Source organism: Salvelinus alpinus, chromosome 25 (genome assembly GCF_045679555.1).
Source record: "Salvelinus alpinus chromosome 25, SLU_Salpinus.1, whole genome shotgun sequence".
NCBI lineage: Eukaryota > Metazoa > Chordata > Actinopteri > Salmoniformes > Salmonidae > Salvelinus > Salvelinus alpinus.
The window spans coordinates 33,181,646-33,206,996 of record NC_092110.1 but is presented as its reverse complement, the minus strand read 5'-3'; the positions used below and the strand labels follow the sequence as shown (position 1 = coordinate 33,206,996).

The window sequence follows — 25,351 nt, the reverse complement described above, 5'->3', positions numbered from 1 at the left end:
TCCTTTCCAAGCCCCCTCACCTTGGCACCTTTATCAATCCTTCATCCAGGTCTGCAGGGATCATTGACTGACTCAATGATCAAACCAGGATTCTAACTCCAGGATTCTAACTCCATCTGCTAAAACCTAACTGGAGCCAAGACAATAGTGAACAACCCCTCTTTTGGCTCTAGAGCCTCGAGACTTTGTCAACAGCGACAATACATTTTTCCTCATGGACTCGAGATAAAGTTTTTCAGCGACTTTCCTTTTGTTTCCAAATGAAAACTTTTTGGCTCTGAAAGGACCTAAACTAGTCCATCATGCATTTGAGAACGGGACTGTTCATCACCCTATTTCTCTTTACCCTTGCAGCCCCTCGAATCAAAGGTAAGCTCTCACTCCAGGGACCTGTCTGGCTTGTTGTTTTGTTTCCTGTCTCACAGTGTAATTGAAGTGAAAATACAGTTGTGTTCTTTCACAATGATGGAGATAGTGTGCATGCTTGAATACAGTACATTCTTGATGGGTCAGATCAGAAGGCTGAACCATTGTGACGGTATGGCAATTTTGACAAATTGACTACTTGCAAATCTCTCATTAAAAGTTTATTCATACTGCAGAACTGAATGGAACCAACTTGAAGCAAAGTGTATTTTGACAAAGTTTGTGACCTGCTCGCTGCATTACGTAGGAGGACTTCCACAGAGAGCAGTGTGAGCCACTTGACTTCGACCTACACTCAATCAATGGCAACGGCATTTACAGCTGCTTTAGCCAGCAAATACAGCATCAGCTCATCCTACCTGTCAAACTTGAGTCCATGTGTTTTTTTGCATTGATTTGAATATACATTCCTATAAAATGCAATACACCTTGGGGGGAAAACTGTTTGGCCACATTATACAAGTCACTATTGGCTACATTGAGCTAGTTGATCCCTATGAACACGTTAACTAAAATTCTACAAAACTTTTCTATTAGCCGACTTCTGTTGGGTCCAGATTTTGGCTGGATTGTGTCTTTGGTCCGTTCATTATCCCAAAAGAAACAAAGGCATTCTGTTCTCAGTGGCTCTGGACACTAATCTTTTCTGCCTTGTAGCTCTGTTCTGTGAGGCCCTCACTGTGGTGCTCCGCATTAGGGGCCATTTCCCCTGCAAGCCCTCATGCTAGCCTATGTGCATTTCAGAATACTCATTCCTCACTGAGCACATTTCACATTGTGTCTTATTTGTTTTTCAAAATGTTCCCTAATTGGAGAATAAGTCTGGGTTTTGCGGCTAATGGTCCCCATTCCGAACCTGAAGTTTATTAGTGTCCAGTTGGGGTGGTTGAGTGTTTGGGTGGTTGTGGTGGGGTGGGGTTCACCATGTCATTGGGTATTGTCCCACTTTGAGACAAACAATAGATCACATTCTTGGCATAAATCTCTCTGTAACGGGCCAAATTGGGAACCGGCGGCACCTTTCATCAAAATAAACATTGATCCTTTTTACGTTTGGTATGTGTATGATATCACACTTCAATTAACCCAATGTTTCTGTGACAATGGGAACTGGATATCCGGATACTGGACAGTGAGAGACAAACTATAATGTTGTGACTAAACAAGCTAGTTTTGGGAATTACCATTTCAGACAGCCTTGCCATTGCAATGGATTAGCAGTGTCTGTCTACCGACCAACTCTTCTACTGAGCTTATACATGGTAATCTCTCAGACAAGGCACTTTCTGGCCACCTTTCTGAGGTCAAAGTATAAGTGGTTATATCGTTTACACTGATTTCTTTGTGGCCTCTACTGCCTAATCCTGAGACATGGCAGGCAGGTCAGATGAAGCCCTAGCCTCTGTTAGGAACTCATTGCATGGGACTTAACGTCTTTAAAGGTCAAATGCAACCGTTTTTATCTCAATATCAAATAATTTCTGGGAAACAATTAAGTACCTTACTGTGATTGTTTTCAATAGTAAAAAAATTAACAAAAATGCTTCTTAGCAAAAAGCAATTTCTCAAGCAAGAATTTAGCTAGGACTGTCTGAGTGGTCTGAATGAGGGACCTAATTGGATGAGCCAAATGGGAGGAATATGTAACCTGAAAACAAGCTATTATTGGCAGAGAAGTTTGAAACTCTTTGTTATTGGTCTATTAACTTATACCGCTTGGTGATGTCGCCAGGCAGGCCAAAACCCCATGCCTGGAAAACAAGCTGACATTTTTGGGGGTCTTTTCAAACAGCTCATAATACAATATTATTCCAACCTCATTGAAAAAGATATATAAAAACACAGGAAAATACATTATTTACTGCACTTCCCCTTTAAGAAAGCCTCTCTTTGAATGGAGTGACTATTTGCTGGCCTAATTTTCTTTCATAACACCATTGCACTACCTTTCTGCGACGGACGAGACTGTGAAATGGGGGAAGTGTGTTCCCTGAATAGAGTAAAGCCAGCTAGGTCATATATAGCCTTTTCAGCAATTGGGGATCACTCTAATACGGCAACGATCTGAAGGACTCTGAAATAACATTGGTCAGTCATAATTGTTACAGTTAAGGTAATCTAACCTGTTATTGTCCTACTATGTCATTCACAAAGGACCACTGAGCTATAGCTTTGTGTTGAGTAACTGTACAAGGATATGATGTCATTCGAAACAAATGCGGAGCATTGATGACTTTCAATAAAACACTTGCTCTTGACTCCCTTTGAAGATGCTCTGCAACGCAACATGAACTAGTTCCATTGTGCCTCCAAAATTAGACTTCGTATCCTCAGATACTTCACCTTGCCACTTTAGTGTCTATTTATATCCAGTGACAGTGAGGGACAGTCGTCCACTTAAAACACTGGACAGTAGCCAATAGGTACAGTAAAGTATTTTTAGTAGCTACCATTTTAAATACTCTGAGTCAGTTCAGGTTAGACCTGAGATACTGTTTGGGAAAGAAAGCAGCATACATCATGTTTTTTTTAACCTATATTTAACCAGACAAACTTAGCCAAACGACAAAAGAAAGTTTTATTGTTACATACACGGCTACATGCGGTGAAAGGTGTTGTTTTACAGGGTCAGCCATAGTAGTACGGCGCCCCTCCAGAAAATTAGGGTTAAGTGCCTTGCTCAAGGGCACAGGCAGATTTTTCACCTTGTCGGCTTAGGTATTCGATCCAGCGACCTTTCGGTTATCGTCCCAACACTCTAACCGCTAGGCTACACTATATTTAGGCATATATGGCCAAAAAGGTATGCTAAAGATAACCATTTCTAATGTGTCTTTTGCAGACCTACAGGTCCAAGACTTGTTTGGAATCCGAGATGTCAAATACAAACACTTCCTAGAGAGTCTAAGACCAGTCAAACACACCACCAATGTCAAAATGATAAAGGACCTGGACAGGCACCGGACGAAGAGGTCGACGTTCTTCACCACGGGGGTGAAAATATGTCCTCAAGAGAAGATGAAGGAGGTAATCTCCAACCATCGGGCCTACTACAAACTTAGAGGTAAGGGCATGGTGCTAGCGGCACCAAGGTTGTGGGTTCAATTCCTGCTGGGGTCACATGCGCTAAAAATGTATGCACTCCCAGTACTGTCGCTTTGGATAAAAGTGTTTGCTAAATGGCATATAAACTCAGCAAAAAAAAGAAACCTCCTCTCACTATCAACTGCATTTATTTTCAGCAAACCTAACATGTATAAATATTTGTATAAACATAAGATTCAACAACTGAGACAAACTGAACAAGTTCCATAGACATGTGACTAACAGAAATGGAATAACGTGTCCCTGAACAAAGGGGGGGTTAAAATCAAAAGTAACAGTCAGTATATGGTGTGGCCACCAGCTGCATTAACTTCTTTGGGGTAGGGGGTAGTATTTTCACATCCAGATGAAAAGCTTGCCCAGAGTAAACTGCCTGCTACTCAGGCCCAGATGCTAGGATATGCATATTATTAGTAGATTTGGATAGGAAACACTCTGAAGTTTCTAAAACTGTTTGAATGATGTCTGTGAGTATAACAGAACTCATATGGCAGGCAAAAACCTGAGAAAAAATCCAACCAGGAAGTGGGAAATCTGAGGTTTTTAGTTTTTCAACTCTTTGCTTATCCAAGATACAGTGGAAATGGGGTCATGTTGCACTTCCTATGGCTTTCACTAGATGTCAAGTCTTTAGAACCTTGTTTGATGCTTCTACTGTGAAGTGGGGGAAAATGAGAGGAGAATGAGCTGACCATGTGCGTTCATGTGAGAGTTAGCTTGAGTTCCATTGCATTTCTGAAGACAAAGGAATTCTCCGGTTGGAACATTATTGAAGATTTATGTTAAAAACATCCTAAAGATTGATTCTATACTTCGTTTGACATGTTTCTACGAACTGTAATATGACTTTTCGTCTGAACTTTCCACTGGACTTGCACTCGCGTCGTGAGTTTAGATTGTGTACTGAACGCACGAACAACAAGGAAGAATTTGGACATAAATGATGGACATTATCGAACAAAACAAACATTTATTGTGGAACTGGGATTCCTGGGAGTGCATTCTGATGAAGATCATCAAAGGTAAGTGAATATTTATAATGCTATTTCTGACTTCTGTTGACTCCAACATGGCGGATATCTCTTTGGGTTGATTTGTCGTGATTCCATATGTGTTATTTCGTAGTTTTAATGTCTTCACTATTATTATTATTCACTATTATTTTCATGTCTTCACTATTATTCTACAATGTAGAAAATAGTAAAAATAAAGAAAAACTCTTGAATGAGTTGGTGTTTACAAACCTTTGACTGGTACTGTAGATGTTCACTTAAATCCTCTCATAAGCCCTCGGAAAGTCATGCATTTGCAGATTTTATGCATAGATTCTGTTGAGTGACTGGCTATATTCAGGGCTGGAGTAACATTGAGGTGAGGGTATTCAAACAGTGAATATCTCATGGAAATAATAACTTCACTTTATGAAATGAAAATGCAAGAGAATGTCTCGAAGGCATAAACATATTGGATAATTCAAGTGGTTGTTGCTCCTCATAAAATAAATAAATACAACAAAAGCTTTAGGGCTTTTTGTGATTCACGTTTCTAATATTCCAGACCATTAGGGACGAGTAAATTTCGTTCCCACATTGGGAAGTGACATTTAACTGATACATTATTCAAAGCTGTTCAATCATATTAACGGTATGTGACAAAATGGTTTGTCCAAACCTAGGCCATAATGATTCCATTGTTGAGTCTCGTCTTACACGTATACGATAATGAGATGCGAAATATTGACTTGCCATTTAGTCTATATGATAAGAATTGTTCTCATACAGGTCTTTATTCAGCTGTTCTGATATGTTTGACTATACTTTTAGTTTGTCAGGAAGCGATATGGGAGGCCTTCCGTATCTTCATGGACAGGGTTCCTAACTCCGAGGAGTACAAACACTGGACCTACGCCTGCCAGCATGGCTCTCTCTGTCTGGATGAGGTGGCCAGGAACTTCAGTAGTACCCAGGAACACATTGACATGGTGGCCAGAGTGAGTACTAAAACCTCCATGCATTCCCATGCATCATAGTAACAAGAGTAACAATGAGGGATAATAACAGTGATGGAGATATATGTTATTCTATATTTAAAATGTGGGTGTCGGTTTGTTTTTTAGAGAGTTGCTGAACAGGAGAAAATCCAGAAAGAAAGGTAGGTAGGTAGAGAAAAGGTTGGAGAAATGTTAGATGTTATTTAGAGATATCACTAAAAGTAGGCCTACAATGTTTAATTCAAACTGATGCTCAACACCCTTCCGGCATGAATTTTCAACTGACTACCTTTTTTATCAATTGTATTCTAATTTAATATGGTGTTTGAAAACAAAATAGATGTTAAAAAAATGTCCGGTTTTGATACAGATAAATGTAAAATCAATGTTTCATACCCCATTGTTATTTTAGATTTCACTACAAAGTTCTAAAACGCTAGCAACCATCTCCAGAGACTAGGCAAGCTTCTCTAAACATTTGTTCAGAAAGGATTAAATTATAGTAGAAAAAAGTAATCATGACCTAAAAAAATCACTGTTGCGGCAAGGATAATTATTGTTATTTTATTGTGTTATTTTTATTTATATGGTTTTATTGTATATATTTTTTTCAAATATTTTTTTTACTTAAAAACAAAACTCAACATTGTTGGTTTAGGGTTTGTAAGTAAGCATTTCACGGTAAGGTCTATACGTGTTTCATTTTGGCGCAAGTGACAAATACAATTTGATTTGATTTAATTGGTAGAAGGCAAAAACAGGTAAACTCAAATAACCCTCCTCAGCTCTCTAAACTGATGGAGCCTGTACATCTGGTGGCCTGAGTTAACATACAACTCTGACCTGACCCACCTTCTCTGTGCATCTCAGCCCAAACAACTTGGGTGACAGGATGATCATGGTAGGATTCTGGACCAAGGCCTAGAGAGCAAGAAACCCCCTTTTGACCTTTTGTACATTTCAGTTTGATTGTAATTGTTGTAAAACATCTATTCTTGATTTCCAGCGGTGAAGTACCAACAGCTGGAGGAACTGAGATCGAGAAATGTAAGTACTCCACATTCATCCATACAGCGTGTTAAATGTAATAATACAACATTCTGGAATTAATGCACAATGCTTTCTTTGTAGGCTCGAAAACTCCATCAGAACTATTTAGCATTCCGAATGAAGCAGGGGACGTAAGTTAAATCATATTTTCTGAGAGCTACCTTGCCATGGCTTTATAACGCTGATAGTTTCAATGATGGTCATCGAAAATGACATTGCTGCTTTTGCTTTCCACAGATAACAGAGATTCCAAACATTGTACCAGATGAGGAGGTTATTGAGGAGCAGATAGTGGAGTTCAGTGTCACCATAGCTGACCCTGGCTACAGTGAACTTCTTCTGAGAGACCCTGCAGCTCCCCAGTACCATGACATCACACGCAATCTCCACGATACGGTGAGGCGAACAGGGAGGAAATGTTCTTGAAAAGTCTTAATAAGTATGAACAAGTAAATTAGCCTTTATTGCAGAGATGGGTTTAGTGAACTACACAATGACTAAACTTGACTGAGGCCTGTTGACTCATTTTAGCTCCCAGAGCCAATGCCTAGGCTTTAACTGAATTGGCTAACATAGGTATTGAGTCACCCAGATAACTCAGGTTTGAAACCTGGTGTGTTAGATTACTAAGACATTCACACATGTAAGAATTTGACTCTAAAGGATTATTTTCTTATTTTTTAAATTTACATTTACATTTAAGTCATTTAGCAGACGCTCTTATCCAGAGCGACTTACAAATTGGAAAGTTAAATCACATTCTTAAGGTAATACTTTTATTGAAGAACTGATTGTTGGCCACATAATTAGGTAGGCCTTGTGTGGGACAATCATTAAGAAGCCTCATTGTATATTGCTTTTCATAGGCATAGATAGCCATTGAACAGAGGAAAACGTGAGCAGTGACTTGAGATAATCACAAGCTCCTTCAGCAAAAACAGTTTTGAAAAGATTGCAAAAGTATTTTGCAAGCATACAACATTTGTGAATTACTATTTATGCCTTTTCCTAGTCTAGAACGCTGGGCCAATTGTGCGCCGACCTATGGGACTCCCAATCATAGCCGGTTTTGATACAGCCTGGAATAGAACCAGGGTCTGTAGTGACGCCTCTAGCACTGAGTGTCTTAGACCACTGCACCCATTGGGAGCCCAAAATGAGCTTGTGAGCAAATGAGCTTGTGCTTTTTAAGAAGCTTACGATAAGGGTAAATCAAGCAGTGTATTGGGAAACATCAAAAGACTGAATTGGATTTGTAACTCCAGAAAGCTAAAGTGTGTAAGTAAAGCTCATGAATGATTCCTAGAGAAAATGCATGTCTGTTGACGGCACATAGATGATCCTACAGTGAGAGAGCCATAATATAATGAAAGTCATTTTTCTGTATTGGCTATATCTTTTCCATTCGTGTGATGTTATTTTGCTTACAATGATTATTGCCCCAGAGAGAATGCTGCATGAATCGAAGAAAGATGTGTTACCTAAACATAACCATAAAATGTATTTTCTCCACAGATGGTTCACGTTTTTGACAAACTTCCTGGGTATAAAGATCTTCGTGTTTTGGGATTTCGGTTGGTTGAATTTAGGTAAGTTGTTCAAGGAACTGTGAAAGTACTAACAAGTCAGGCAAATCTTTCATTCCATTGAACAGGCTCCATTAGACATACACACTCTCTGCGCAGAGTGATGCTGTCTCATTAGCAAAGGAATAACAAAACAGTGTTCCATTAGTCAGAGGTCTCTCAAACTTTGGCATTTGCTATATTTGCTAAAATGCTTAGATAATAAAAACTGTCAGTAATACATACTATTTCCCTAATATAAGCTCTGCTTTGTTGACAGATCTGATGATGTGTCAGTCCGCTATGCTGTGGTGTTTGAGACGAATGGAGAAGACCATGACACAGAATCTAGACCCACTCTAGAACCAGGCACAGGGACAGTTGTTTACACAAACGGGCACAGACTGAAGGATCTGGTTTCCAAGGCCTTGAGCGAAGAGACATCCCTGCCTGTGGACATACAAACACTCAGTTTTGAACCTGGTAAGCTTAATTTAAAGCTCAGGTCAACTGGGATATAATCTTTGAAGAAACGCTAACTTTTATGTTTTCCCTTCAGATCCCACTGTTTCTCTACGCGATGAGTTGGAAGCGACTACCTTGGAGACCTTGCTAGAGGAGGTTGCTGGGCACACTGAAGGTTTCTTACCAACTGTTGCTGTCGGAGAGGAATTTCTTAAAGCTTTTACAGACACACCTGAGGAACTCACTGTTGTGCCTTTAGGTGACTCAGTTACTGTTCTTCTCACTGAGGCTACCACTGCCTCCCCTGCCATTGAAGTAACCCCCAATTCTCCCCCAGAGGAACTTAGTGAGAGTTCTCCCTCAGAAGAAGTAGAGTTGCCTCCAGTGGCGGCTACAGATGAGATGCTTGAGGTAGAGGCTACAGAGGAGATGCTTGAGATAGAGGCGCCTGCAGTGGATGTTACAGAGGAGACGACTGAGGTAGAGGAGCCTGCAGTGGATGTTACAGAGGAGACGACTGAGGTAGAGGCGCCTGCAGTGGATGTTACAGAGGAGACGGTTGCGGTCAAGGAGCCTCCAGTGGATGTTACAGAGGAGACGACTGCAGTAGAGGAGCCTGCTGTGGATGTTACAGAGGAGACGACTGCAGTAGAGGAGCCTGCTGTGGATGTTACAGAGGAGACGGTTGCGGTCAAGGAGCCTCCAGTGGATGTTACAGAGGAGACGACTGCAGTAGAGGAGCCTGCTGTGGATGTTACAGAGGAGACGATTGAGGTAGAGGCTACAGAGGGGACGCTTGATGTAGAGGAGACCACAGTGGATGTTACAGAGGAGACCTTTAAAGTAGAGGAGCCTCCAGTGGATGTTACAGAGGAGACAATTGAGGTAGAGGAGCCTGCTGTGGATGTTACAGAGGAGATGACTGCAGTAGAGGAGCCGGTGGATATTACAGAGGAGACGATTGAGGTAGAGGCTACAGAGGGGACGCTTGATGTAGAGGAGACCACAGTGGATGTTACAGAGGAGACCTTTAAAGTAGAGGAGCCTCCAGTGGATGTTACAGAGGAGACAATTGAGGTAGAGGAGCCGGTGGATATTACAGAGGAGACGATTGAGGTAGAGGCTACAGAGGGGACGCTTGATGTAGAGGAGCCTCCAGTGGATGTTACAGAGGAGACGATTGAGGTAGAGGAGCCGGTGGATATTACAGAGGAGACGATTGAGGTAGAGGCTACAGAGGGGACGCTTGATGTAGAGGAGCCTGCAGTGGATTCTACAGAGAAGACGATTGAGGTAGAGCAGCCTCTAGTGGATGCTACAGAGCAGACAATTGATATAGAGGAGACTGTGGATGCGACAGAGGACTACCTTTGGGTTAAGCCACCATTTACAACTCTGGCGGCCATTATGGAACAGCCTGTCACTAAGGAGATACTTGGTCTAGAGGAGACTGTGGATGCGACAGAGGACTACCTTTGGGTTTGGCCACCAGTTACAAGAACGGTGGTTACAGAACAGCCTACCACCGAAATGATTACTCTCTTCCCCCCTGAGGAAGATGCTGAGGAGACCCTCCCAACTGTTGAACCTAAGGAAGATGAAGGTAATGTTCTGCTTATAAACCAAGTGGCAAAATTTATGGAAGCATTTTTTGATTTCAATTTCAATCTTTTTGATTGAAATGGATTTGTATGTCATTTTCTTATATTTTTTATTTTATTTAAAAAGGACCCACAACTACTGAGGCGGCTTTAGAGGAGCAACCAGACGGAGACAATCAAATGATCACCACTACAGCATCTCTACACGTAGAACCTGCATCCATCGAAACATTCACCACTGCTACACAATCACCAAACATGCCTTTATCTGAGGATGATGTCATCCAAGCAGAGCCTGAGGAAGTCCCCTCAGCAAATATTCCCCCTGGACCTTCAGAAGGATGGGACACTCTCCAAAAAGAGGAACCACTTGAGACGGACGTGGATATCTCTAATGACTCGGACATGCAGAAGGATGTAGAAAAGGTAGAGGACGGTACAGAAGCCGCCAATACGCTGGACGAGTTTGGCAGTGGATTAGAAGGCCCATTTGAGTCCACCGCACCCCCAGCACTCACACACATGAACACTCCTTTAATGGCCAGTACTGGAAAAGCCAAAGAAATGGTGGTGTTCTTTAGTTTGCGAGTCACTAACATGATGTTTTCAGAGGACCTGTTCAACAAAAGCTCTCCTGAGTACAGGTCATTGGAGAATACCTTTCTTCAGCTGGTAGGTAAACACATATTTGTGCTCGATATTATCTCTCTGCATGCCTTGTTGTCATACCTGTATTTTTAGCTGCAAGCTCTTGTTTCAAACTGTTTGATAAGCTAATTGTGCATTAAGCAATGGTTGGATGTTTGAAGTGAAGTGAACATTTAAGTAGCCCCAAGTGAGTAGGGGCTATTTTTGAAACTAGACAAGTGATGATGTAAGCCTGATTACATTAGTTCATTAATTAATCCATACTGGTGCTATATGTTAACAGCCAAGTACATTGGGGTAGAGTTCTCAGAGTTCATCAGAAGACCTGTCCATATAAAAAACTGGCTACATTTTGTTTTACTTAGAACCAGTTCTCTGAGCCCAGAGACTCGCCAAATCCTGGAGCCAGTAAATCTGGGACTGGGAGACAGAGGACGTTAGCTTCAATACCGGTATTTCCATATTGGAACTATTTCTTTCATGTCTCAGAGAGAGCATGGCCTATTTCTTTTCTAAATGTTCTGTACATATCTCAAACATTTATTAGAATCTATCTTAGAATTTGCTTTCATTGACTAACATTTGCCTGCGAGTAGCACGTGACCAAAAGTAACATCTCTACAACCACTGACTCATTTGTCAACTGTGTTTGGCTAAATGATACATACAGTACCAGTCAAAAGTTTGGAAACACTAACTCATTCAAGGGTTTTTCTTTATTTTTACTATTTTCTACATTGAAGAATAACAGTGAAGACATCAAAACTATAAAATAACACTTAATGAATCATGTAGCAACCAAACAAGCGTTAAACAAATCTAAATATAGCGACCCTTTGCCTTGATGACAACTATGCAAAGTCTTGGCATTTTCTCAACCAGCTTCATGAGGTAGTCACCTGGAATGCATTTCAATTAACAGGTGCGTCTTGTTAAATATTAATTTGAGGAATGTCTTTCCTTCTTAATGCGTTTGAGACAATCAGTTGTGTTGTGACAAGGTAGGGGTGGTATACAGAAAATGGCCTTAGTTGGTAAAAGACCAAGTCCATATTACGGCAAGAACAGCTCAAATAAGTTAAGAGAAACGACAGTCCATCATTAAGACATGAAGCTCAATGTGGAAAATGTCAACTTTGAAAGTTTCTTCAAGTGCAGTTGAAAAAACCATCAAGCACATGATGACACTAGCTATCAGCTATGATGATACTAGCTATCATGAGGACAGCCACAGGAAAAGAAGACCCAGAATTACATTAGAGTTAACTGCACCTCAGATTGCAGACCAAATAAATGCTTCACAGAGTTCAAGTAATAAACACATCAAAACATCAACTGTTCAGAGGAGACTGCGTGAATCAGGCCTTTATGGTCGAGTTGCTGCAAAGAAACCACTACTCAAGGACACCAATAATAAGAAGAGACTTGCTATAGCCAAGAAACCCAAGCAATGGACATTAGACCTGTGGAAATCAAAATTTTGAGATTTTTGGTTACAACCGCCGTGTCTTTGTGAGACGCAGAGTAGGTGAAAGGATGATCTCCGCATGTGTGGTTCCCACCATAAAGCATGGAGGAGGAGGTGTGATGGTGCTTTGCTGGTGAAACTGTCTGTAATTTATTTAGAATTCAAGGCACATTTAACCAGCATGGCTACCACAGCATTCTGCAGCGATATGCCATCCCATCTGGTTTGCGCTTAGTGGGACTATCTATCATTTGTTTTTCAACAGGACAATGACCCAGAACACACCTCCAGGCTGTGTAAGTGCTATTTGACCAAGAAGGAGAGTGAGGGTGCTGCATCAGATGACCTGGCCTCCACAATCACCCGACCTCAACCCAATTGAGATAGTTGGGGATGAGTTGGACTGCAGAGTTAAGTAAAAGCAGCCAACAAGTGCTCATCATATGTGGGAACTCCTTCAAGATTGTTGGAAAATCTAATCTAAAATATATTTAGATTTTCTGAACACTTTTTTGTTGAAGCTGGTTGAGAAAATGCCAAGACTGTGCAAAGCTGTCATCAAGGCAAAGGGTGGCTACATTTTTGGTTAATACATGATTTCCAAGTGTTATTTTATAGTTTTGATGTCATCACTATTATTCTACAATGTAGAAAATAGTACAAATAAAGAAAAACCCTTGAATGAGTAGGTGTGTCCAAACTTTTGACTGGTACTGTACCTGCAATTTCTGAAATGCACTTTTACTAATCAATGTAAAGATATAACGATTTCTTTCATGTCTGTTCGTCTGAGTCTTTCAACATTTTTTTTGTTCTATGTTGTTGGTTTTGTCTAAGACAGTGACATTTGCCTTAATTCTGTAGATTCTGCTCAGGTTTTGGTTCATCTGGGTCTCATATGGTGATAAGAGCTAGCTAATGGCAATGAGGTTTGTTCATAATAAATCATGTCTACGGATGTGTATAGAATTTGTAAGTCTGTCCACCAAGATTTGCCAAAGTTTAATAAGGTAAAGAAAGCTAAGAATGGCTTTTTCAGGTATGAAATGGTGTATAGGTATACAGTGCATTTGTAAAGTATTCAGACCCCTTGACTTTTTACACATTTTGTTACGTTACAGCCTTATTCTAAAATGCATTTAAAAAATCACTCATCAATCTACACACAATACCACATAATGACAAAGCAAAAACACATTTTTGCAAATGTATTAAAAATAAAAAATGGAAATATTACATTTACATAAGTATTCAAACCCTTTACTCAGTACTTTGTTGAAGCACCTTTGGCAGCGATAACAGCCTCAAGCCTTCTTGGGTATGACGCTGCAAGCTTGGCACACTTGTATTTGGGGAGTTTCTCCCATTATTTTCTGAAGATCCTCTCAAGCTCTGTCAGGTTGGAGAGGGAGCATCGCTGCACAGCTATTTTCAAGTCTCTCCAGAGATGTTTGATTGGGTTCAAGTCCAGGCTCTGGCTGGGCCATTCAAGGACATTGAGAGACTTGTCCTGAAGCCACTCCTGCGTTGTCTTGGCTGTTTGCTTAAGGTCGTTGTCTTGTTGGATGGTTAGCCTTCTCCCCAGTCGGAGGCCCTGTGCGCTCTGGAAACGGATTTTCATCAATGATCTCTCTGTACTTTGCTCTGTTCATATTTCCCTCGATACTGACTAGTCTCCCAGTCCCTGCAGCTGAAAAACATCCCCACAGCATGATGCTGCCACAACCATGCTTCACCGTTGGGATGGTGCTAGGTTTCCTCCAGACGTGACGCTTGGCATTCTGGCCAAATAGTTCAATCTTGGTTTCATCAGACCAGAGAATCTTGTTTCTCATTGTCTGAGAGTCCTTTAGGTGCATTTTGGTAAACTCCAAGCAGGCTGTCATGTGTCTTTTCTCCTCCGATTGCTCAGTTTGGCCGGGTGGCCAGCTCTAGGAAGAGTCTTGGTGGTTCCAAACTTCTTCCATTTAAGAATGATGGAGGCCACTGTGTTCTTGGGGACCTTCAAAGCTGCAGCATTTCTTTTGTACACTTCCCCAGATCTGTGCCTCTACATAATCCTGTCTCGTAGCTCTACGGACAATTCCTTCGACCTCATGGATTGGTTTTTGCTCTAACATGCATTGTCAACTGTTCGACCTTATATAGACAGGTGTGCATCTTTCCAAATCATGTACAATCAATTGAATTTACCACAGGTGGACTCCAATCCAGTTGTAGAAACATCTCAAGGATGATCAATGGAAACAGGATGCACCTGATCACAATTTCGAGTCTCATAGCAAAGGGTCTGAATACTTATGTAAATAAGCTATTTCTGTTCTTTATTTGTAATACATTTGCAAACATTTCTAAAAACCTGTTTTTGCTTTGTCATTATGGAGTATTGTGTGTAGACTAATGAGGAAAAAAACATTATTTTATACATTTTAGAATAAGGCTGTAACATAACAAAACATGGAAAAAGTCAAGAGGTCTGAATACTTTCCGATTGCCCTGTATGTCCATATGGGCAGCAGTATTTCCATATGGGTAGCAGTATGTCCATATGGGTAGCAGTATGTCCATATGGGCAGCAGTATTTCCATATGGGTAGCAGTATGTCCATATGGGTAGCATTATGTCCATATGGGCAGCAGTATGTCCATATGGGTAGCAGTATGTCCATATGGGCAGCAGTATGTCCATATGGGTAGCATTATGTCCATATGGGGAGCAGTATGTCCATATGGGTAGCATTATGTCCATATGGGCAGCAGAATTTCCATATGGGCAGCAGAATTTCCATATGGGTAGCATTATGTCCATATGGGCAGCATTATGTCCATATGGGGAGCAGTATGTCCATATGGGTAGCATTCTGTCCATATGGGTAGCATTATGTCCATATGGGTAGCATTATGTCCATATGGGTAGCAGTATGTCCATATGGGCAGCAGTATGTCCATATGGGTAGCATTATGTCCATATGGGCAGCAGTATGTCCATATGGGCAGCAGTATGTCCATATGGGCAGCAGTATGTCCATATGGGTAGCATTATGTCCATATTGGCAGCAGTATGTCCATATGGGCAGCATTATGTCCATATGGGCAGCAGTATGTCCATATGGGCAGCAGTATGTCCATATGGGCAGCAGTATGTCCATATGGGCAGCATTATGTCCATATGGGCAGCAGTATGTCCATATGGGCAGCATTATGTCCATATGGGCAGCATTATGTCCATATGGGCAGCAGTATGTCCATATGGGCAGCAGTATGTCCATATGGGCAGCATTATGTCCATATGGGCAGCATTATGTCCATATGGGCAGCATTATGTCCATATGGGCAGCATTATGTCCATATGGGCAGCATTATGTCCATATGGGTAGCATTATGTCCATATGGGCAGCAGTATGTCCATATGGGCAGCAGTATGTCCATATGGGCAGCATTATGTCCATATGGGCAGCATTATGTCCATATGGGTAGCAGTATGTCCATATGGGCAGCATTATGTCCATATGGGCAGCAGTATGTCCATATGGGCAGCATTATGTCCATATGGGCAGCAGTATGTCCATATGGGCAGCAGTATGTCCATATGGGCAGCATTATGTCCATATGGGCAGCAGTATGTCCATATGGGTAGCAGTATGTCCATATGGGTAGCATTATGTCCATATGGGTAGCATTATGTCCATATGGGCAGCAGTATGTCCATATGGGCAGCATTATGTCCATATGGGCAGCAGTATGTCCATATGGGCAGCATTATGTCCATATGGGCAGCAGTATGTCCATATGGGTAGCAGTATGTCCATATGGGTAGCATTATGTCCATATGGGTAGCATTATGTCCATATGGGTAGCATTATGTCCATATGGGCAGCAGTATGTCCATATGGGCAGCAGTGTGTGCTCTCTTTTCACTTACGCAAGAAGACGAGAGATAAGATGTTGTTATCAATATCCTGGTTTAAGTCTTTAAAAACCACAGTGAGACAATTATTTACATCTATTGTTTTTTTTAGGAACATCCAACTATTATGGACAGCTTAGAAATGTGCTTGGAATCATTTTGATCTTGTGCTCTGTAGCTTTTTATTCTCAATATGCATCACAATGTTTGTATTACATTCTGACTAGTGTGCATGCTTACTTTAGCTTGCTACATACATTTGAAAGAGGCATTGTGGTAAAGGAACGTTTGGTAATTTTGGGTAGTTATAAAAAAAAACACAAGCCACATTAAAATATTATTTTCATATGTTGGCTACTTATGTGTCCGCGTGTGTGAGTAGGACTGTAGAAGTGGATAAACTGAATAAGTGGTTGATATTGCTAAAGCAGGAAAGTCTTCGTTTTTTGTACAGTTGTGGGAGTGAGACTTGCTAAACTCCCTCATTGCTAATTGTATGTGGACAGCCCCGGGTTGGTCTGAATCAAAAGAACCCAATAGACTACTATAGACAATGTTCACCTCAGGGGGTTTCACACTGAGTAAGAGCCTTTAGGTAATGCTGGTTAGCACAAGCATCACACATATTTTACAAGATTACTTTTTAGTGGTCTCAATCAGCCTAGTTCAACATAAGTCAATTGTGTTTTTGTGTGCACGAATATACAGTTGAAGTCAGAAGTTTACATACACCTTAGCCAAATACATTTAACTCAGTTTTTCACAATTTCTGACATTTAATCCTAGTAAAAATTCCTTGTCTTAGGTCAGTCAGGATCACCACTTTATTTTAAGAATGTGACATGTCAGAATAATAGTAGAGAAAATGATTTATTTCAGCTTCTATTTCTTTCATCACATTCCAAGTGGGTCAGAAGTTTACATACACTCAATTAGTATTTGGTAGTATTGCCTTGAAATTGTTTAACTTGGGTCAAATGTTTCGGGTAGCCTTCCACAAGCTTCCCACAATAAGTTGGGTGAATTTTGGCCCATTCCTCCTGACAGAGCTGGTGTAACTGAGTCAGGTTTGTAGGCCTCCTTGCTCGCACACGCTTTTTCAGTTCTGCCCACACATTTTCTATAGGATTGAGGTCAGGGCTTTGTGATGTCCACTCCAAAACCTTGACTTTGTTGTCCTTAAGCCATTTTGCCACAACTTTGGAAGTATGCTTGGGGTCATTGTCCATTTGGAAGACCCATTTGCGACCAAGCTTTAACTTCCTGACTGATGTCTTGAGATGTTGCTTCAATATATACACACAACATTTTGCTTCCTCATGATGCCATCTATTTTGTGAAGTGCACCAGTCCCTCCTGCAGCAAAGCACCCCCACAACATGATGCTGCCACCCCCGTGCTTCACAGCTGGGATGGTGTTCTTCAGCTTGCAAGCATCCTCCTTTTTCCTCCAAACATAATGATGGTCATTATGGCCAAACAGTTCTATTTTTGTTTCATCAGACCAGAGGACATTTCTCCAAAAAGTACGATCTTTGTCCCCATGTGCAGTTGCAAACCGTAGTCTGGCTTTTTTATGGCGGTTTTGGAGCAGTGTCTTCTTCCTTGCTGAGCGGCCTTTCAGGTTGTGTCGATATAGGACTCGTTTTACTGTGGATATAGATACTTTTGTACCTGTTTCCTCCAGCATCTTCACAAGGTCCTTTGCTGTTGTTTTGGGATTGATTTGCACTTTTCGCACCAAAGTACGTTCATCTCTTGGAGACAGAAAGTGTCTCCTTCCTGAGCGGTATGACGGCTGCATGGTCCCATGGTGTTTATACTTGTGTACTATTGTTTATACAGATGAACATGGTACCTTCAGGCGTTTGGAAATTGCTCCCAAGGATGAACCAGACTTATGGAGGTCTACAATTTTTTTCTGAAGTCTTGGCTGATTTCTTTTGATTTTCCCATGTTGTCAAGCATAGAGGCACTGAGTTTGAAGGTAGGGCTTGAAATGCATCCACAAGTACACCTCCAATTGTCTCAAATTATGTCAATTAGCCTATCAGAAGCTTCTAAAGCCATGACATAATTTTCTGTAATTTTCCAAGCTGTTTAAAGGCACAGTCAACTTAGTGTATGTAAACTTCTGACCCACTGGAATTGTGATACAGTGAAATAATCTGTCTGTAAACAGTTGTTGGAAAAATGACTTGTGTCATTCACAAAGTAGATGCCCTAACCGACTTGCCAAAACTATAGTTTGTTAACAAGAAATTTGTGGAGTGGTTGAAAAACGAGTTTTAATGACTCCAACCTAAGTGTATGTAAACTTCCGACTTCAACTGTACATGTACAGTATGAGATTTCAGGTGCGTCTTTACAGGATATAGGCAGGATTACAGCTAATAGCATGGGTAAAACAATTGGTTCAAGAGCACAAGAGAGAACAAGCTTTCCTCCCAATACAAATAGGTCGTAAGGAATTGGTACGTCATCACATTGTTTACGTTCAGCATTACCATTGCTATTTTGGACAGCCCTGCCTCCTCAAGTACAAACCATAATCACTTAAGCCCAACAATGATAAACACTGCTTTCTTCTAGAGATCTGCATTCATACCAATTGCAGCTAATGTTATGAAACTCGTCCAACTTGCCCTACATCAGACGTTTATATTTGGTTTTAAGGCTTAGTTTGGTAGTGGGAAATATTCTTGAATTCCACAGAAGTGCCTTAACTTTGTGTTATGTAACGTCCTCAGGTTTTAACATGGGATGGATATCAATACAAATTGGATTGCCTGCGCTTACTAACAGGGATCCAGACACTGCAGAGTAGAATGGAAGCTAGAGTACTGGAGGGCAGAAATCTACTGGTGCAGTCTTCAAATGGAACATGTTGTTTAAGTAAGATTTACTTGATATTGTGATATAAAATACATAAAAACATAAGCCAGTCAGCTCATACTAATTCAAATCAAACCAAATCAAATGTTATTGGTCATATACACATGATTAGCAGATGTTATTGCGGGTGTAGCGAAATTCACAGCACAAACGTTTGGAATACTATAGGACAAACTTGTTTCAGAATCACTTTCTACTATGCATTTAATGCATTGCAATGTTGCGATGCAGGACAAAATGCATGACAATTCCTGGATTTATCTGTTAGAAAATTGTGAACTTCTGCTGCATTACTTTTAGAATATTTAATTCAATTTAACTAGGCAAGTCAGTTAATTCACTATTAAGTTATGAGCTGCATCCAATAAGTGAGCTGCATCCAATAAAGTTAACCAGACGTCTTGTAATTTTAATCAGCTACATATCTAATAAAAACATCCATACTCCATCTCCAATTTTAAGTGGTTGCTCAAACCAGGGATTCAACATTAACCAGTGTGTCCAATTATTCTGCAATAGAATGTTTTCTGCCAAAAACGAATGTGGTCAGAAGTTTGAGTTGGTAAGTATTCACAATAGTTTTTGTAAGTATAGTTACTACTGTATGTTTTCATAATAGCTTAACTGTCCTTTAAATGGGCTAGCAAGACAAAGGTCCACAAATGTTTTAATTATTTCAATAGAAAGCAACACTTGGTCAGTCAATGTAAGTCATTGTAAGTTCTGACTAATTTCATTAGGTAGTTCCAGTTCAGGCCCATTTAAACGAAACATGTATTTCTGTTAAACGTCGTACCCCATTTGTGATGTATCCTAGAGCCCCCTGCTTCCTCGTTGTCATACTACTCATTTTACTCCTGTCTCTACTGGTTTGTGTAGCAACCAATAACATTGGAAATGGAGGTTTAAGTAACTTCATAAAAAAATACTACCCATTTGGTTGATTAGAAAATGTTAACTGCAAAACATTTTCAATAATTGAGACTATGGTAGGGTGGTTTCACCAGGACATCCAAAAAAGAACCAGTAGATACACGTGTAACATCTAGACAAGTTTAAGCGAGTTTGTCATGCATCCTGGAGGATATATTAAGAAAAACTGTATTTTGATGACATAATGTACTCTAAATAGTATTCTGTTATTTACTCAAATGAACATTGCAAGGTTATTGCTATACGCACCTAGTTTGTGCAAAGCAGGCCGTTAAGACTACAGCACAGTGAGGATTGCGAACTTGTTGGATTTGAAATGCTGAGGCACATGGATGTACCTAAGCAATACCCCTGCTAGCAGCACGTTTACTGGGGGCCTTACTACAGTATGGAGCATGGTGCTCTGCGAGGTGAATGAGGTTGTATGAGGCCCATAGGCTGTGTTTAGACAGGCAGCCCAATTCTGATATTTTTTTCACACTAATTGGTCTTTTGACCAATCACATCATATCTTTTCACATCAGATCTTTTTCAGACATGATTGGTCAAAAGACAAATTAGTGAGATAAAAGAGATCAGAATTGGGCTGCCTGTGTAAACTCAGCCATAGTGACCTGGCCCTGGTATTAAGTGGAGTAACCCAATCAGATACAGCTCCATAATGCCGCTTATCTCTTGGTATACGGGCATTGAACAGCTGCATTAAAGCACCATCATGTTTCCTTCTCACAGTATTTGGTTTTCCTGCAGTTCTCGCTTGTCTAAATGTAGGTACCTTACTATTGAAGACGACAGAGCAGCTATAATAGTGATGCTCAGTCTATTATTCTTGCTGGCAGTCAAGGTCATTTTTATAATTGCCAATCAGACACTTTCAATGGACTCGGTCAATGGAGAGATGCCATAGATATGGCTAGAATAGAGAATTTGACAGATTTGAAGATTGTTCTGGTAGATTTGAAAACGGTTGTATTGTTGGTTTTTGTATTTGTTTCATGGACAGATTTTCGTGGACAGATTTGTTGTCGTACAGGCCTCAATGGCCTGGCCTTCTCGGTTTCTTACATTTGAACCTTTTCTCTTTTAACTTGGAACTAACTCAGTATCCCTTCTGTAAGAAGTTATGGCTAACTAATGCATGGTTTTGTGCTACATTTAGTAATGTTGATCATTTCAAGCCTGTAATTTGCATGGTTTTATTGTGATGAATGAGATTATGTATGCATACATTTTATCAGTAAAAAAATGTGCACTTCTGTTTAAATGTCTCCAAACTCATAGTGAGAAGAGAGAGAAATATGGGAACTTTTTCATAAAACATTAATTTTAATTCTTATACCCAGATTAATTCACTAGTCCTTCATGGGGATGGCATTGGTGATGCTTTTAAGATTACTTTAATGTAAAATACTGTTTGCCAAATTGGCGTACTCTGTTCTGTCCCAAATTACCATAACAATGGCCATTACATGGTTTTCTAATTTAAATGGTGTTTGCCATAACGATGTCTTGAGGACTACCATGCCAACCAATACCATTTCCTCCTTAAAACTAAAAGCGAATCAAATCAGATAGTTTTGAATGTCAACAGAATTACTAGTCAAATTACCGTGTGAGTGGAATCCCAAATGTGAATAAAAGGGAAGTGCTGAAGCATCAAATGCGTCCTCTATACCCATTAATTTAGTTAATCTCCCCTCTTTTCCAGCTTCTCCCATATCTGCAATCTAATTTGACAGGATTTAAGCAATTGGAAATCCTCAACTTCAGGAATGGTAGTGTTGTGGTGAACAGCAAGATGAAAGTAGAAAAAGATGTGCCACATAACCTGACACAGGCCGTTCACTGTGTGCTAGAAGACTTCTGCAACGCTGCATCCAAACGACTAGACATTGAGATTGACAGTCGCTACCTGGACATAGAACCTGGTAAGCAATCTCTATATTGGCCTCAGAATGTTCTCACTGACATAGACAGAAACAGCTCCTATCTAAATGATGGGGGCCCGGAGGATTAATTATACTTCTAGAATGCTCAATCTGGAAAGGTCAAAAGAATGCATGTCACAGCAGCATAACTGCGTTGTCCTCTGCAGATGATGTCAAAAATCATTACTCTCTAGTCTCACAAGCACTTCCCTGGCTAAAACCTCATTACCTGCACCTTATTTAAAACAGACACCTTTATTCACATCAATCAACGTGCCCTCCAGTTTCTCCTTGATCAGTGCTATCCGGGATCCTTGGGACGTCCCTACCCTAACCCCTAACCTTAACCGTTACATTTCAACTTCAATGTGGGGTATGGACATCCCAAGGATCTCGGATAACATAGGACCATTTCTCCTTTGCATGCGAGGAAAATGAAGGAACAAATCGGGGAGAGAGAGGTGAACAGCATTTCATTAATGCTAATGAATTATCCTCTTACTCGTTTCAGCTGACCAAGCAGATCCCTGCAAGTTCTTGGCCTGCAATGAGTTCTCCCAATGTGTGGTAAACAGTTGGACCCAGGAGGCTGAGTGTTTGTGTGACCCTGGCTACAGCACTACGGACGGTCTGCCCTGCCAGAGCATTTGTAACTTGGAGGAAGAATACTGCTTCAACGGGGGCCTTTGTGACATCATCCAGGGTCATGGAGCCACCTGCAGGTAGCCACGAGCTAACCGGCCAGACAGAAAGCTACGGTCCTCACTTTCCACCAACTGAAACACTAGCAACATAGCTCTTCTTGATGTTGTCTTGCACTAAAATAAGATCTATGAAATTCTTCAAGAGCTCTTCGGATTCAACAATGCTCCAGCACGTGCCTTAGGGCTTTGTTGAATCCGAAAGGCATTTTTGACATATTGAGATATCCTTTTTTTTTTTACTGTAGTAGAAGAAACTATAGCCAATGGGGTTGACACTAATCCTGTTTTCTCTCAAACATTTTAGATGTCCTGTAGGGAAATACTGGCACTATCACGGAGAGCGCTGCAATGAGCTGGTGTCGCTGCCTGTAGATCCAGCCATTTTCATAGCCTGCCTGGTGGGAAGCCTCACCTTGGTTTGTGCCATCATAGGCATCTTGGTATTCATAAACAAGAAATGTTTCGGGAACCGAAAGACTGTGACTTTGGTGTAAGCAGGCCTTTTTAACCTTTTTATTTGTTTTAGAGTTGTGCTACAATAGCCAGTTGTTTTATAGCTTGGTTATTACGATCTTGTTATCTCCTTTGTGTTATAGGCATACAATTGCTCCCTATGCCTTTGAGAACACATTGAGAGTGAACCCTGTTTTTGAAAATGACGATGGCATCTTAACTCAAGTATCCAGCATAAGTACACCAGCACCCTCGAGTAGCGGTGCTGGTTCTTCCCAAACATCCGAGCAAGAAGGTTTTCGCGCTATTGAAAATATACATCTAAGTATTGAGGTAATCTGTATAGCTCAATTGGCCCCATATTCTAAACAAACTAATACCACTAATCCAAACCGTATGCAAACATCACCTAATGTTTACTAATTCCGCTTATGACAAATAACCATTTCGATTCACAAGAAACAACCTTCTCTCCTGGCTATAGTAAGAACAGGGCTATAGTAAGAACAGGGCTATAGTAAGAACAGGGCTATAGTAAGAACAGGGCTATAGTAAGAACAGGGCTATAGTAAGAACAGGGCTATAGTAAGAACAGGGCTATAGTAAGAACAGGGCTATAGTAAGAACAGGGCTATAGTAAGAACAGGGCTATAGTAAGAACAGGGCTATAGTAAGAACAGGGCTATAGTAAGAACAGGGCTGACAAAACAAGAAGAATGACAGCTTCTTTGTGATTAAAAGTAAAGCTTTAATGAAGTAAAGTACTCACATAGGTTCTGTGGTACATCTTAAAAACGTCCAGAACAGATCACATAACAAAGGCTCAGAGAGCACGATGCATTGCCTGAGAAAAACCAGTCGGCTGAAACCCGGTGCGTTCTGAGTATTTCTAATATTATCTGTTCTGTTCTTTTTTGAAAATGCACCACAGGTAAATCACAGTACTTTTCTTCATTACATCTTTATTTTTGAATCGCCAAAGAAGCTCTCCTTGCTTTTACTTTGAATGATCAGCTCTCCTGCGCTCCTTTTTTTCCTTTCCACTCTTATGGGATGGTTAGTTCCTTCAACAAATTCTGAAGGAACGCGTTTCTACTCCATTGTACAGTGAGGTATACTTTCATACCCTAAACCCATTCTATAGTATCCTCATTATTCAGTATCCATGAAATTGGATGAACCCTCAATGATACTGTAGAGATTAAAATGTCTGACTGTCTATCAATTCCTAAAATCTATGTGCATGCATTTAAATTCCCCTGGACATAATTGGCCAGATAATATATATATTGTATTAAAGTGATTTTCTGTAGAGATTCATTGTGGTGAGTCGTGATCAATATACCCCAAAACATCCTTGGTTAATTTGAGGTCAGACATTTGAAGACTATGACAGTAGATGACAGTGTCAACAGGATACTCCATGTCAAACCATGCTGGTGAATGAGTAATAGAACCTTGTAGATGTCTAGTCAAACTCCTTATCTTCTCTGGAGCATTAATATTACCCAACCTTCACCCTCAATGATGTCTTCCCTTGAAATTATATTTAGTGCCAAACGCATGCCTGCAGTCCCCTTTAATGCGCTTCTAGTGTGTTCCTTGTGACCTATGAACAGTGTAAACTGTGTTAATCTGATACTTTTCCCCAGATCCCCAGACAGCTCTACACAACCGGACCCGACAAGCTAGTCTCTGAAATGGTAGATTTCCATCACTGTATACCACACAACGAGGTAGGGGAGAAAATTCTGATCTTGGGCTCAGTTTGAATGTGTCATATTGTCTAAGGGTAGACGCAGGGTTGGGTAGGTTCAATTCTAAATGTAATCCATTGCAGTTACTTGCTACCTTGTCCAAAATTGTAACCATTAACGTAAAAGTAATCCAAGAAGCAATCATATCATTTAAAAAAAATGATCTAATCTGATTACAATATTTTTTTCTGGTAACACAACTGATTTCAGCGACTGTTTTTTTGTAATCAGATTGCATGTAATCAGTTACTCCCCAACCCTGCGTAGACATCAGTTGTCCAATACGTTTATATATTGTATTAAATACTTTCTAGGAAAAGCATTTCAAAGCATTAGAAGGTAAGACATCAGTTGATAAGTTTGATTATGATTTATTACTTAACCAAACCATAGTTTCTAATGCTGTTGAGTGTTCCATTGCATTTCTTCAAATCAAAAAGTATGATTTAGAAAATGT

The 25,351-nt window shown here is 40.5% G+C and overlaps 1 protein-coding gene across 1 annotated transcript; it reads left to right on the top strand.

The window, feature by feature from the left end:
• On the top strand, positions 1 to 25,111 carry LOC139553102 (interphotoreceptor matrix proteoglycan 1-like). The gene is made up of 17 exons (XM_071365056.1): positions 1 to 369; positions 3,269 to 3,490; positions 5,355 to 5,521; positions 5,648 to 5,682; positions 6,392 to 6,405; positions 6,528 to 6,568; positions 6,809 to 6,967; positions 8,087 to 8,145; positions 8,417 to 8,619; positions 8,696 to 10,204; positions 10,330 to 10,874; positions 11,216 to 11,302; positions 21,761 to 21,980; positions 22,492 to 22,702; positions 22,989 to 23,174; positions 23,281 to 23,470; positions 24,790 to 25,111. Exons 1-17 carry the CDS (start codon positions 303 to 305, stop codon positions 24,907 to 24,909), a joined length of 4,035 nt encoding a protein of 1,344 aa, XP_071221157.1. The 5' UTR covers positions 1 to 302; the 3' UTR covers positions 24,910 to 25,111.
• The last annotated feature ends 240 nt before the right edge of the window (positions 25,112 to 25,351 follow it).